Here is a 12,771-nt window from a genome sequence, read left to right as displayed (position 1 = left end):
GGGTTTTGGATAATCTCTTGGGTCTGATGAGTGGACTAGTATTAAATAGAGGATAATGGCTGATGCACACTTCTCTGTCTGTTCATTCAGCTGATGGACCTGCAGCCTCCGAAGAGTCAGGTGCCACTGAGCCAGACCTTCCCAAACCACATGTGGGGGAGGGCTCTGTGCCCAGTTCTGGGGGTCCCAGGCTTCAGGAGCCTCCCCAGGACTGCAGGTAACTAGTTTGGGGAAATGAGGATGTAAGGACATACGAGGATTTGATTTGAGAGTCTGGGGCTTTCAAGGTGGAAAATTTAGGAAAATGAGTGGGAAGCATAGGTGTGCAAGTCATGGGGTTGTTTAGGGGTACCTGTGGGCAGGGGCCAGCGTGGTGCTGATGCTTGTGTGTTCACAGTGGGGGTCCAATGCGGCGTTGTGCTCTCTGTAACTGCGGGGAGCCCAGTCTACATGGGCAGCGGGAGCTACGGCGCTTTGAGTTGCCATTTGACTGGCCCCGGTGTCCAGTGGTATCCCCTGGGGGGAACCCAGGGCCCAGTGAGGCAGCGCTGCCCAGTGAGGACCTATCACAGATTGGTTTCCCTGAGGGCCTGACACCTGCCCACCTAGGAGAACCTGGAGGTAAGTGAAGAGAAGTGGGGTAGCTGACTTGAGCAGGAAACGGGGAAGGGGCTGAGTGGTCCTGAAGCAGTGATCACGTTCTTGTTAACTCTTTCCCCCTTTCCCCTTATGCAGGGTCCTGCTGGGCTCACCACTGGTGTGCTGCGTGGTCGGCAGGCGTGTGGGGGCAGGAGGGCCCAGAACTATGTGGTGTGGACAAGGCCATCTTCTCAGGGATCTCACAGGTGGGGCCGGGCCAGGGGATTGCGTAGGCCCAGGGCAGGGTGGGCAGGGCTGGTGGGCTTCCTAGAGTCAGGGTGGAATGAGAAGGGCAGGGGGCATACTGGGACAGAGCCAGTGCCTGACGTGTTGCTCTGGAGAGAGCTGGCTAGCACTGAGCCTTTGTCTCCACCCTGGCAGCGCTGTTCCCACTGCACCAGACTCGGTGCCTCCATCCCTTGCCGCTCACCTGGATGTCCACGTCTTTACCACTTCCCTTGTGCAACTGCCAGCGGTTCCTTCTTATCCATGAAAACACTGCAGCTGCTATGCCCGGAGCACAGTGAGGGGGCCACACATCTGGGTGAGAAGTCCTGCCCTTTGGACGTAGGGCAAATGAGGGTCCAGGGGTGCTGTGGGTTTTGTACTCTGCAGAGCACTCAGAAGTCTACAATTACATACTGTCAGTCTGCCCCACTAAAATACGTGTGGACTTTGTGAATGCAGGGGCTTTGCCTGTCTTGTTTAGCATGGTGTCTGCAGTGCCTAGAGCAGTGCCTGGCATATATTAGGCAGACACCTAGTAACTATTTGTTATTCGTTCATTCTGTGTCTGTGGAATGCCTGTTATGTAGACAGCACTGTGCCGAGTCCTGTAAGGAATCCATAGCTGACCTGTGTCCTCTGTCCCTTCCCACTGCAGAGGAGGCTCGCTGTGCAGTATGTGAGGGGCCAGGGGAATTGTGTGACCTGTTCTTCTGTACCAGCTGTGGGCATCACTATCACGGGGCCTGCCTGGACACTGCTCTGACTGCCCGCAAGCGTGCTGGCTGGCAGTGCCCTGAGTGCAAAGTGTGCCAAGCTTGCAGGTAAGAGTGGGAGGGCAGGAGAGAACCTTAGGCGAAGCACAGGTTAAGATTGAAAATGAGGGCAAGGAGGACCCTGTTATGTGCCCTGTGCCCCTGCAGGAAACCTGGGAATGACTCTAAGATGTTGGTCTGTGAGACGTGTGACAAAGGATACCATACCTTCTGCCTGAAACCACCTATGGAGGAACTGCCTGCTCACTCTTGGAAGTGCAAGGTGAGTGTCCCCTCATCCTCCTGCCTTACTCTCCCTGAGTCTGCCTCCTACAGCGTCCCGAGTTTCTCTGTTGTGACGAGTCCCGTGCTCTCCTCCAGTCTCTGGCTGTCTGACAAGTGCCCGTTTTGCCCGTTCCCTTCCCCTAGGCATGCCGGGTATGCCGGGCCTGTGGGGCCGGCTCAGCAGAGCTGAACCCCAACTCTGAGTGGTTTGAGAACTACTCGCTCTGTCACCGCTGTCACAAAGCCCAGGGAGGACAGCCTGTCAGTTCTGTTGCTGAGCAGCACCCCGCGGTCTGTGGCAGGTAAGTGGTGTGGACTGGCAGAGATCGGGCTGGGGGATCGGAAGTACTGAGATTGGCAGGGCTCGTGTTAAAGCAAGCTGACTTTGAGAGGAGGGCCCTCAGGCGGGCAGTACAATCCGTAGCATTCGTGCCTCGCCCCAGTGTGCTCTCGTGAGGAGCTGATAGCTGATGAGAGCCGTGGTGCCTGCTCCCCTGTACCCTCTGCAGATTCTCATCCCCAGAGCCCGGCGATACCCCCACTGATGAGCCCGATGCTCTGTACGTTGCATGCCAAGGGCAGCCAAAGGGTGGGCACGTGACCTCTATGCAACCCAAGGAACCGGGGCCCCTGCAATGTGAAGCCAAACCACTAGGTGAGTAGGGTGTGAGGGTCCCTGAAAGTAATCCCCTTCTGTCGTGTGGCAAGGGACAGTTTCTGCTTTGCCCCAGACCCTGTACTTTCTGTGGAGTGCAGCTGAACTAGGTAGGAGCATGGTGTGTTATGTCTGCAGGTAGAGAAGGGGCCCAACTTGAGCCCCAGTTGGAGGCCTCCCTAAATGAGGAGATGCCACTGCTGCCCCCACCTGAGGAGTCGCCCCTGTCCCCACCGCCTGAGGAATCGCCCACATCCCCGCCGCCTGAGGCATCGCGCCTGTCCCCACCGCCTGAGGACTCGCCCCTCTCTCCACCGCCTGAGGAGTCTCCTCTGTCTCCCCCACCTGAGGCATCACCTTTTTCTCCACTGGAGGAGTCACCCTTCTCTCCCCCAGAGGAGTCCCCCCCATCTCCCCCGCTTGAGACACCCTTATCCCCACCGCCTGAAGCATCACCTCTGTCACCGCCATTTGAGGAGTCTCCCCTGTCCCCCCCACCGGAGGAATTGCCTACCTCCCCACCACCCGAAGCATCGCGCCTGTTCCCACCGCCTGAGGAGTCACCCATGTCCCCTCCACCTGAAGAGTCACCCATGTCTCCACCACCTGAGGCATCTTGTCTGTTCCCACCATTTGAAGAATCGCCCCTGTCCCCTCCACCAGAGGAGTCTCCTCTCTCCCCACCACCTGAGGCGTCACGCCTGTCCCCACCGCCTGAGGACTCACCCATGTCCCCGCCACCTGAAGACTCGCCCATGTCCCCCCCGCCTGAGGTATCACGCCTGTCTCCCCTGCCTGAGGTGTCACGCCTGTCCCCACCACCTGAGGAATCTCCCCTGTCCCCACCACCTGAGGAGTCTCCCACATCCCCGCCACCTGAGGCTTCACGCCTGTCCCCACCGCCTGAGGACTCACCCGCGTCCCCGCCACCTGAAGACTCACCTGCTTCCCCGCCACCGGAGGACTTGCTTATGTCCCTACCCCTGGAGGAGTCACCCCTGTCGCCACTGCCTGAGGAACTGCGACCCTGCCCCCGGCCCGAGGAGCCACATCTGTCCCCTGCGCCCCAGGAGCCTCGTTTGTCCCCTGTGCCCGAGGAGCCTCGCTTGTCTCCTGCGCCCGAGGAGCCGCGCCTGTCCCCTGTGTCCGAGGAGCCGCGCCTGTCCCCTGCGCCCCAGGAGCCGCGCCCGTCCCCTGTGTCCGCGGAGCCTCGTCTGTCCCCTGCGCCCCAGGAGCCGCGCCCGTCCCCTGCACCTGAGGAGCTGCATCTGTCCTCCCAGCCTGAGGAGCCACGCCTGGCCCCCACGGCCGAGGAGCCGCAGTTGTCCCCAGTGCCCGAGGAGCCGCGCCTGTCCCCTCGACCTGAGGAGCCGCACCTGTCCCCTCGCCCTGAAGAGCACCCTGAGGAGCCAGGCCTGTGCCCGGCACCTGAGGAATTGCCCTCGTTCCTCCCACCTGGGGAGCCACCCTTATCCCCTTTGCTTGGAGAGCCGGCCCTGTCTGAGCCTGGGGAGCCACCTCTGTCCCCTCTGCCGGAGGAGCTGCCGTTGTCCCCATCTGGGGAGCCATCTTTGTCACCTCAGCTGATGCCACCAGGTACGGGGACGTTAGTACCCTCTTACTCTGGGACAGTCTTAACTCTTTATGGCACATCTAATCTAAGAGCCTCTCTTTTTTTCTTTCTCTCCAGATCCTCTTCCTCCTCCGCTCTCACCCATTATCACAGCTGTGGCCCCGCCGGCCCTGTCTCCTTTGGGAGAGTTAGAGTACCCCTTTGGTGCCAAAGGGGACAGTGACCCTGAGTCGCCATTGGCTGCCCCCATCCTAGAGACACCTATCAGCCCTCCACCAGAAGCTAACTGCACTGACCCTGAGCCTGTACCCCCTATGATCCTTCCCCCATCTCCAGGCTCCCCGGTAGGACTGGCCTCTCCCATGCTGATGGAGCCCCTTCCCCCTCGTTGTTCCCCACTCCTCCAGCATTCCCTGCCTCCCCCAAACTCCCCTCCTTCCCATTGCTCTCCCCCTGCTCTGCCACTGTCTATTCCTTCCCCACTGAGTCCCATGCAGAAGGCAGTGCAGGTCTCAGATGAGGCTGAGCCACATGAGATGGAGACTGAGAAAGCCCCAGAACCTGAGTGCCCAGCCTTGGAACCCAGCCCTACTAGTCCTCTCCCCTCTCCCATGGGGAACCTTTCCTGCCCTGCACCCAGCCCTGCCCCAGCCCTGGATGACTTCTCTGGCCTGGGGGAAGATACAGCCCCTCTGGATGGGACTGACACTCCTGGATCACAGCCAGAGGCCGGACAGACCCCTGGCAGTTTGGCTAGTGAACTTAAGGGTTCCCCTGTGCTCCTGGACCCCGAGGAGCTGGCCCCTGTGACCCCTATGGAGGTCTATGGCCCAGAATGCAAGCAGGCAGAGCAGGGCTCACCCTGTGAAGAGCAAGAGGAGCCACGTGCACCAGTGGCTCCTACCCCACCTACTCTCATCAAATCTGACATCGTTAATGAGATCTCCAATCTGAGCCAGGGCGATGCCAGTGCCAGTTTTCCTGGTTCAGAGCCCCTGCTGGGCTCTCCCGACCCCGAGGGGGGTGGCTCCTTGTCCATGGAGCTGGGGGTATCTACAGACGTTAGTCCAGCCCGAGATGAGGGCTCCCTGCGGCTTTGTACGGATTCGCTGCCAGAGACAGATGACTCGCTGTTGTGTGATGCCGGGACGGCTATCGGAGGAGGCAAAGCGGAGGGGGACAAGGGGAGGCGGCGCAGCTCCCCGGCTCGTTCCCGCATCAAACAGGTAAGGGGCTATCCAGCCACTGGATGTGCTTGGTGTCATGCCACTGTCAGAGATATAGTCCTGTGTCACTGATACCTTCCTACCTGGCTTATTGAATCCTGGACTGTCAGAGATCCTTGAGTGCATCTTCTTATTTTATCAAGGAGAATACTGATTCACAGGGGGACGTGACTTGCCCAGGTTCATGGTAACTCAGCCATAGAATCGGGACTAGAAACTCAGGTCTCTCAAGCCAGTATTTTTTCTTGTTGTACCACGTTGACCACTCTTCTTGGAAGATGGTGAGTGGTTTGGACCAGTTACCTACCTGTTGCTATATGAGAGCTTGGCTTTTTCCCTGGCCCTGACTGGGACTTTTGGGCTTTGGTACCTGCCATACTCTGTCCCTTCGTCTCTTCTCTTCCCTCCAAGCCTGTGGATCCAGCATATTAGCCCTCGACTTTTCCTGTAATCGTCCCTTTTCCTCACTCAGGGTCGCAGCAGTAGTTTCCCAGGAAGACGCCGGCCACGCGGAGGAGCACACGGAGGACGTGGCAGAGGACGGGCCCGGCTAAAATCAACTACTTCTTCCATTGAGACTCTGGTAGTAAGGAGAGGCCTCCCATCCCCCAAACATGCTTCAGCTGGCCCCTTCAAGATTAAACACCCTTTAAATCTTGCCAGTCCCCTGCACGCTCACCTGCCTGCCTGCTAGCCTAGGGCCTGTCCAGCTATGTCTGTGCTCCTTCTGTCCTCTTGGCCCTCAGGCTTCTCTGAAATCTGATGTCGGGCTGAGGCCCAGTTTGGGAGCTGGGGTGTTCTTCTGCTTCTTAGTCCTGGCTCCTGGCTTTCATCTTAGCCAGAGGTTTATGCCGCCTTCCCCCAACACCAAAGAGGAAAGCAGCTTAGTTGGGGCAGATTTAGCTGCCTCACTTTCCACAACTCTCTGCCTATAAGGTTGCTGATATCGATAGCTCTCCCAGCAAGGAGGAAGAAGATGATGATGATGACACCATGCAAAATACTGTGGTTCTCTTCTCCAACACAGACAAGTTTGTCCTAATGCAGGTACCATACTTGACTTTTGTAGTCCCATCTTCAGCAGTGAGATCTGGCAGACTGAACAGTTGGATATGTGTGTTTCGGTGGGAGGGTAAATGGGGAGAACCAGGGACCTACTTCTGGCATTCCAGAGAATGAGCTTGACACTGAGCTAGCAGCTAGGGGTGTAGCAGTGAAAAAGGCAGAAATGGTTTCTGCCCTATTGAGGCTTAGAGTCTAGGGAACACGAGTAATCTCGAAGCTGTAGAATTTTGTCGCATATATTACTGTCTCATCCTGACCAGTCTTTACCCATCTTATCTTTTACTTCTCATTACCATTACCCATGTCAGGCTGTATCATTTCAAATTACCTGATCCGATGAGCAAGGCATGCTAGGAAGGAACGGGGTCCCGTGATGGCTCACCGTGTCCTAATGCTGGGGATAGGCTTCTGGTTCTTTGACTCCCTCCTCTCAGATTAGTGGTGTAGTCGGTTACTGGGACTGAGTGGTACTGAGGATGTGAGGTTGGACATTTGGGTTTCTGTGTGTTTCCCCAGGACATGTGTGTGGTATGTGGCAGCTTTGGCCGGGGGGCAGAGGGCCACCTCCTTGCCTGTTCCCAGTGCTCTCAGTGCTATCACCCTTACTGTGTCAACAGCAAGGTGAGTTCAGGGCCCAAGAGGTCTGGCCTGGGGGATGGGGTCATTACTGCTTATCCTAGTTCCCTGTCCTGGCCACTCTACTTAAAGTGGCCATTGGTCATGGGTGTTGTTCATTAGTTTCCAGTGGTTGTCAAATTCATCTCGGGGAAAAAATACTTTGGAAACCATAGTGGTCTTTACGAGTTTCTTTGTGGTAGACCATGACTTGCTGGTATAATTCAGTCCATCATATAAACTATGAGAACTTTACTAGTAGAAAGCATGATATGGTCTGGATATAAAATGTAAAATCAGAATCAAACACATGTCCACAAAGAGAAAGCAGTGTTTTTGACTCAAGTATGATCAGTCATTTTGGGGTTTTCATTAATGTTAATTTAGAACTTGTCCACTGCTAACACTCACTAACTTGCAGCAGTAGCAGGTTCTGCATGTTCAGGAAAAACTGGGGGAAATACGACCTAATTCTATCCACGGTCTTTTTGGAGACTTCGCTAGTGTAAGGTCGTAATGAGGCAGTGGCCGGGTGAGGCTGTTCTCTGATCAGCAGAGATCCCTGGAAGCCTGTTTAAGATCCACTATTTTTGGGGTGAGGGTGCTCTGTGTCGCTTCCCTGTGCTCAAATGGAGGTCTGGCCTGGGTCCTGGGGTCCTCCAGCCTCACCTGTGTAAGTCCCACCCTCCCCTGAGAGGTCTGCCCTGCCCCCCGCATCACCTCCTGAGGAATTGCCATCTTCTGCACCAGATCACCAAGGTGATGCTGCTGAAGGGCTGGCGTTGCGTGGAGTGCATCGTGTGTGAGGTATGCGGCCAGGCCTCAGACCCCTCCCGCCTGCTGCTCTGCGATGACTGTGACATTAGCTACCACACGTACTGCCTGGACCCCCCACTGCTCACCGTGCCCAAGGGTGGCTGGAAGTGCAAGTGGTAAGGAGACTGGGATCTTCAGAGGGGTCTGAAATGTTTGAGTGGGTGTCATGTTGAATACATGGCAGAGGCGGGGTTTAGAAGGCCGGGAGGCTTTGGGTGCTTTGGGTAGGTTAGGTGCTGAGGGCCTGTCTTTCTGCCCCCACCAGGTGTGTGTCCTGTATGCAGTGTGGGGCCGCCTCCCCTGGCTTCCACTGTGAATGGCAGAATAGTTACACGCACTGCGGGCCCTGCGCCAGCCTGGTGACCTGCCCGATCTGTCATGCCCCGTATGTGGAAGAGGACCTCCTGATCCAGTGCCGTCACTGTGAACGGTGAGGGTGCCCCTTGCCCCTCATGTAAGCCCCCTCTTCCCTGTTCTCAGCCTTGCGTTGTCTCAGTTTATCCCCTCCTGTCTCCCTTCTCCCAGGTGGATGCATGCTGGTTGCGAGAGCCTCTTCACAGAGGATGACGTGGAGCAGGCGGCTGACGAGGGCTTTGACTGTGTCTCCTGCCAGCCTTACGTGGTAAAGCCTGCTGGTGAGTACCAGGAGCTGGGGAGAGGGGAGGAGGAGTCGGGGCAGGGGTGCCTTGCTTTGGGACAGGGCCTCTAGCTGCCTTGGTTTGTCCTCTCCACAGTGCCTGTTGCGCCTCCAGAGTTGGTGCCTATGAAGGTGAAAGAGCCGGGTGAGTCACAGAAATTCTGAATGCCAAAGCCAGAGGAGACCTTAGACACTTAGTCCAGCTCCAGCCCCCCAACTTTATCTCGTTATTTTCAGAGAAGGAAACTAACACCCAGGGGGGTTGAGTGGCCTGCCCAAGGTCACCCCATAGGTCAGTGATGAAGTTATGACGAGAACCAAGGCATCCAGTTTCCCAGGCAGAGTTCCTTCCGCCAGGCAACACGGCCTTTGTACGGCTAGAATCTCATCTCCAGAGAGCACAGAACACAGCTCTTTCTCCTTAATGAAGGAGCTGGGGCTCTCCCACCTCCATTGTAATGTGGGCACTGCTCCTGGCATCTGGGGCACTGTGAGCTGGCATTCGGCAAGGAGGGGCCTTCCTGGCCCCAGACAGCTAGAGAATATATTTGGTGAACTGCGGGTTAATCGTGAGCAAAGTCTGGCTTCAGCAGGAGCGGTCTCTCTGATCCCCCTGGTTAACTGAGGGAGCACTCGGGCCTTAGCTGGCGCCCATTGGTGGTCTCTCCTCTCCAGCCCTCAGACCCCAGTCTGGACTTCAGTCTGTCTCTCTCTCGCTCTTCACAGAGCTTTAGTCCCAGCTAGGGACTTAGGCCGAAACTTGGAGTTCTGCCCTCCTTGGGGCCTCCATCAGGGGTCACACGCTCTTCCCCCTTGTGCAGAGCCCCAGTACTTCCGCTTCGAGGGTGTGTGGCTGACAGAAACTGGCATGGCTGTGCTGCGTAACCTGACCATGTCGCCCCTGCACAAGCGGCGCCAGCGGCGAGGACGGCTTGGCCTCCCAGGCGAGGCAGGGCTGGAGGGTTCTGAGCCTTCAGATGCCCTTGGCCCTGATGACAAGAAGGATGGAGACCTGGACACTGATGAGCTGCTCAAGGGTGAAGGTCAGGCTGAGGAATCTCAGGGAGTGCCAGAGTAATGGGAGCGTGCCTGTGAGAGTTGAATGTTGGGTAGGAGCTGCATTATCACTCCCAGTCACCCTCAAGCCACTGTTGGTCTTGTCCAGATGGCTCTGTGGCAGGGCACTCAGCTCTGTTCTTAGGTGGCAGGATGACAGGGTTAAAAGGGTCCTTGCCTCTGACCTGCTTCCATCTCGTCTGTCCCCGTACACAGGTGGTGTGGAGCACATGGAATGCGAAATTAAACTAGAGGGCCCCGTCAGCCCTGATGGAGAGCCTGGCAAAGAGGAGACCGAGGAAAGCAAAAAACGCAAACGCAAACCCTATCGGCCTGGTGAGGCCCTGGGATGCAGAGGTGGGGTGGTGAAGGGCAGCTCACCAGGTCCCCAGCGGCTTCTCAGCCTCAGCTCTGTCTCCTTGTAGGCATCGGTGGTTTCATGGTGCGACAGCGGAAATCCCACACACGTGTGAAAAAGGGGCCTGCTGCACAGGCGGAGGTGTTGAGTGGGGATGGGCAGCCCGACGAGGGTGAGACGGGTGAGGGCTCCAGTGGGGCCTGGGAGAAGGTGGGGATCACAGGACCTGTGGGACACTGCCAGGGAGGCCTGGGGCAGGGGAGTTCACTCAGAGGGCCAAGAGAGTAGTGGGCCCAACTGGTGCTGGGGAGAGAGTAGGCAGAAAGCGTCCCCAGGCCAAGTTGGGAGCAGCATGCCCGCTGTCCCCAGAGAGGCAGACACCTCCCATTCGGTCCCCAGTGTTGCCTGCCGACCTGCCTGCAGAGGGCTCTGTGGACCAGAGCTTAGCTGATGGGGATGAGAAGAAGAAGCAGCAGCGGCGAGGGCGCAAGAAGAGCAAACTAGAGGACATGTTCCCTGCTTATCTGCAGGTGGGTCTTAGGCTCCGAGGGGCAAGGGCAGTGTCGGTCCTGCAGGGCATGAAGAAGCCTGTTTCTCCCTGACTCCTCCCACAGGAAGCCTTCTTTGGGAAGGAGCTGCTGGACCTGAGCCGGAAGGCCCTTTTTGCAGTTGGGGTGGGCCGGCCAAGCTTTGGACTAGGAACCCCAAAAGCCAAGGGGGATGGAGGCTCAGATAGGAAGGAGCTCCCGACCTCACAGAAAGGTCAGTCGTGTGGGGGTAAGGTGGTCTGAAGGGGTCCAACTTCACTCTGTGCTTAGAAGCTGGTAAGAGATTTTAGTGGGAAATGGGCTGGTCTCCAGGAGTTGAGGGTGGGCCAAGGGCCCTGGCCTTGGAGCTGGGGTCCTATTCGGGGCATCACATGTAGGGCATCTCTGATTGGAATGGCGACTGTTGCTCGTAGGAGATGATGGTCCGGATGTTGCAGATGAAGAATCCCGTGGTCCTGAGGGCAAGGCTGATACGTCAGGTGAGGGCTGCTGGGACTGTGTGCCATCTTGGTTTTGCTTCTGTCAACCTGTTCTGCCCCTGAGCACTATCAGGGTTGGAGGCTAGAAAGCGTTCCGTGCCTTCTGTGGTTCAGGGTGGCCAGTGTGGTACCTCCATACTGGCCTTGGCTGATGGGTTTCTCCTGGCAATTGCAGGACCTGAGGATGGCGGCGTAAAGGCATCCCCAGTGCCTAGTGACCCTGAGAAGCCAGGCACCCCGGGTGAAGGGATGCTTAGCTCTGACTTAGACAGGATTCCCACAGAAGGTGAGGCTGTGACCCTCACTCCTTGCGTATAAGGGTCCTCTGTGGGAGAAGGAGAGCATCCTACCTTTGAGACTCTCATCTGTACAGCTTCTCTAGTGGGGAGTCGTGGGCCCCTTCCCTGGCCGTGACCGTTTGTAGCCCTGTGGTGTCCCTTCAACTCCCCAGTCTTCCTCAGCAGCATCCTTCATCGATCCCTCACAGAACTGCCCAAGATGGAATCCAAGGACCTGCAGCAGCTTTTCAAGGATGTTCTGGGTTCTGAACGAGAGCAACATCTGGGTTGTGGAACCCCTGGCCTCGACGGCAGCCGTACACCGCTACAGAGGCCCTTTCTTCAAGGTGATCCGGATAGGAGTGGTTTGAAAACTGGGTGGGCAGGTATGGCCAAGCCTGCCTCCAGGATGGGCCACTTACTCCTTTCGCTGATCCTGTGCCTCTTGTAGGTGGACTCCCTTTGGGCAGTCTCCCCTCCAGCAGCCCAATGGACTCCTACCCGGGCCTTTGCCAGTCCCCATTCCTGGATTCTAGGTTGGTATTTATGCTTAACCCCCGTGGGCAGTCCCTTCCCTCCAACTGGGGCCATGCCAAGGGAGGGAACCTTGGACTCTTGGGTGCTGCTGTAGCAACACCTCCCTCTGCTCCTTTGTTAGTGACTGTCCTCTGTTGGGGCAGGGCAGTGGCCTGGGGACTCTGGGCAGTTTGTCTGGGGTGGGGCTTGGCGTCCCTGCCCTCTGTGACTCTCCGCCCCTGCGCCCCAGGGAGCGCGGGGGCTTCTTTAGCCCGGAGCCCGGTGAGCCAGACAGCCCCTGGACAGGCTCGGGGGGCACCACGCCCTCCACTCCGACCACGCCCACCACAGAGGGTGAGGGCGACGGGCTCTCCTACAACCAGCGGAGTCTTCAGCGCTGGGAGAAGGACGAGGAGTTGGGCCAGCTCTCTACCATCTCACCTGTGCTCTATGCCAACATTAACTTTCCCAATCTCAAGCAAGATTACCCAGGTACCCGTGGGATGAGGGCAAGGGAGACAACCTGTAACATGGCACGTGCAGGGGTCACCTGCCAGGTCTCCTCTAACACATTCTCTCTGCCCTCCAGACTGGTCTAGCCGCTGCAAACAAATCATGAAGCTCTGGAGAAAAGTTCCAGCTGCTGATAAAGCCCCCTACCTGGTGAGACAGAGGGAGCCTGGGTCAGCATGGGAACTGAGGGTGCGGGGTGACTTTGGGAAGGTCGCCTCAGTTCTTTCCATTCCCCACTCCCAAAGCAGCTGGGCCAGTAGGGATCGGCTTCTGGGTAGGCAGTGTGAGTGACATTGCGAGGGCTGGGGGCTGAGCGTGAGATTGCGTCCTAGCCTAAGGTTGTGTCCTCTATTCCTCAGCAAAAGGCCAAAGATAACCGGGCAGCTCACCGCATCAGCAAGGTGCAAAAGGTGAGTGGGGGCCAGGCTGGGTCGTGCCATCCAAGGCCTGTAGTGGGGCGGGCTCTCTAAGGGTAGGGGGGACATAGGGCCTGCCCACAGCAGCCTGACTGCTCTGTGCCTGGTCTCCCCCT

The 12,771-nt window shown here is 57.5% G+C and overlaps 1 protein-coding gene across 14 annotated transcripts in view; it reads left to right on the top strand.

Annotated features, from left to right (window-relative positions):
• The window catches only part of KMT2D (lysine methyltransferase 2D), a 38,168-nt gene that overhangs the window by 5,692 nt on the left and 19,705 nt on the right, over positions 1-12,771 (top strand). For 5 of the 14 annotated variants that reach the window (XM_059935824.1, XM_059935813.1, XM_059935817.1 and 2 more), the window contains exons 3-31: positions 91-217; positions 398-621; positions 736-845; positions 1,021-1,183; positions 1,523-1,688; positions 1,788-1,902; positions 2,049-2,206; positions 2,414-2,559; positions 2,698-4,155; positions 4,250-5,358; positions 5,831-5,944; positions 6,295-6,405; positions 6,940-7,044; positions 7,789-7,970; positions 8,120-8,284; positions 8,380-8,489; positions 8,589-8,636; positions 9,313-9,534; positions 9,764-9,883; positions 9,973-10,086; positions 10,305-10,435; positions 10,520-10,667; positions 10,867-10,932; positions 11,108-11,218; positions 11,384-11,557; positions 11,662-11,746; positions 11,977-12,218; positions 12,316-12,389; positions 12,599-12,649. In XM_059935824.1, coding sequence (XP_059791807.1) covers positions 91-217; positions 398-621; positions 736-845; positions 1,021-1,183; positions 1,523-1,688; positions 1,788-1,902; positions 2,049-2,206; positions 2,414-2,559; positions 2,698-4,155; positions 4,250-5,358; positions 5,831-5,944; positions 6,295-6,405; positions 6,940-7,044; positions 7,789-7,970; positions 8,120-8,284; positions 8,380-8,489; positions 8,589-8,636; positions 9,313-9,534; positions 9,764-9,883; positions 9,973-10,086; positions 10,305-10,435; positions 10,520-10,667; positions 10,867-10,932; positions 11,108-11,218; positions 11,384-11,557; positions 11,662-11,746; positions 11,977-12,218; positions 12,316-12,389; positions 12,599-12,649 — 6,149 coding nt within the window. The remainder of the gene's footprint in view (positions 1-90; positions 218-397; positions 622-735; positions 846-1,020; positions 1,184-1,522; positions 1,689-1,787; positions 1,903-2,048; positions 2,207-2,413; positions 2,560-2,697; positions 4,156-4,249; positions 5,359-5,830; positions 5,945-6,294; positions 6,406-6,939; positions 7,045-7,788; positions 7,971-8,119; positions 8,285-8,379; positions 8,490-8,588; positions 8,637-9,312; positions 9,535-9,763; positions 9,884-9,972; positions 10,087-10,304; positions 10,436-10,519; positions 10,668-10,866; positions 10,933-11,107; positions 11,219-11,383; positions 11,558-11,661; positions 11,747-11,976; positions 12,219-12,315; positions 12,390-12,598; positions 12,650-12,771) is intronic. The other 9 variants (XM_059935820.1, XM_059935819.1, XM_059935822.1 and 6 more) reach the window with 8 other exon arrangements.

This window comes from Balaenoptera ricei, chromosome 10, assembly GCF_028023285.1.
Source record: "Balaenoptera ricei isolate mBalRic1 chromosome 10, mBalRic1.hap2, whole genome shotgun sequence".
Classification (NCBI taxonomy): Eukaryota; Metazoa; Chordata; class Mammalia; order Artiodactyla; family Balaenopteridae; genus Balaenoptera; species Balaenoptera ricei.
This window is presented reverse-complemented; position numbering and strand designations above follow the sequence as displayed.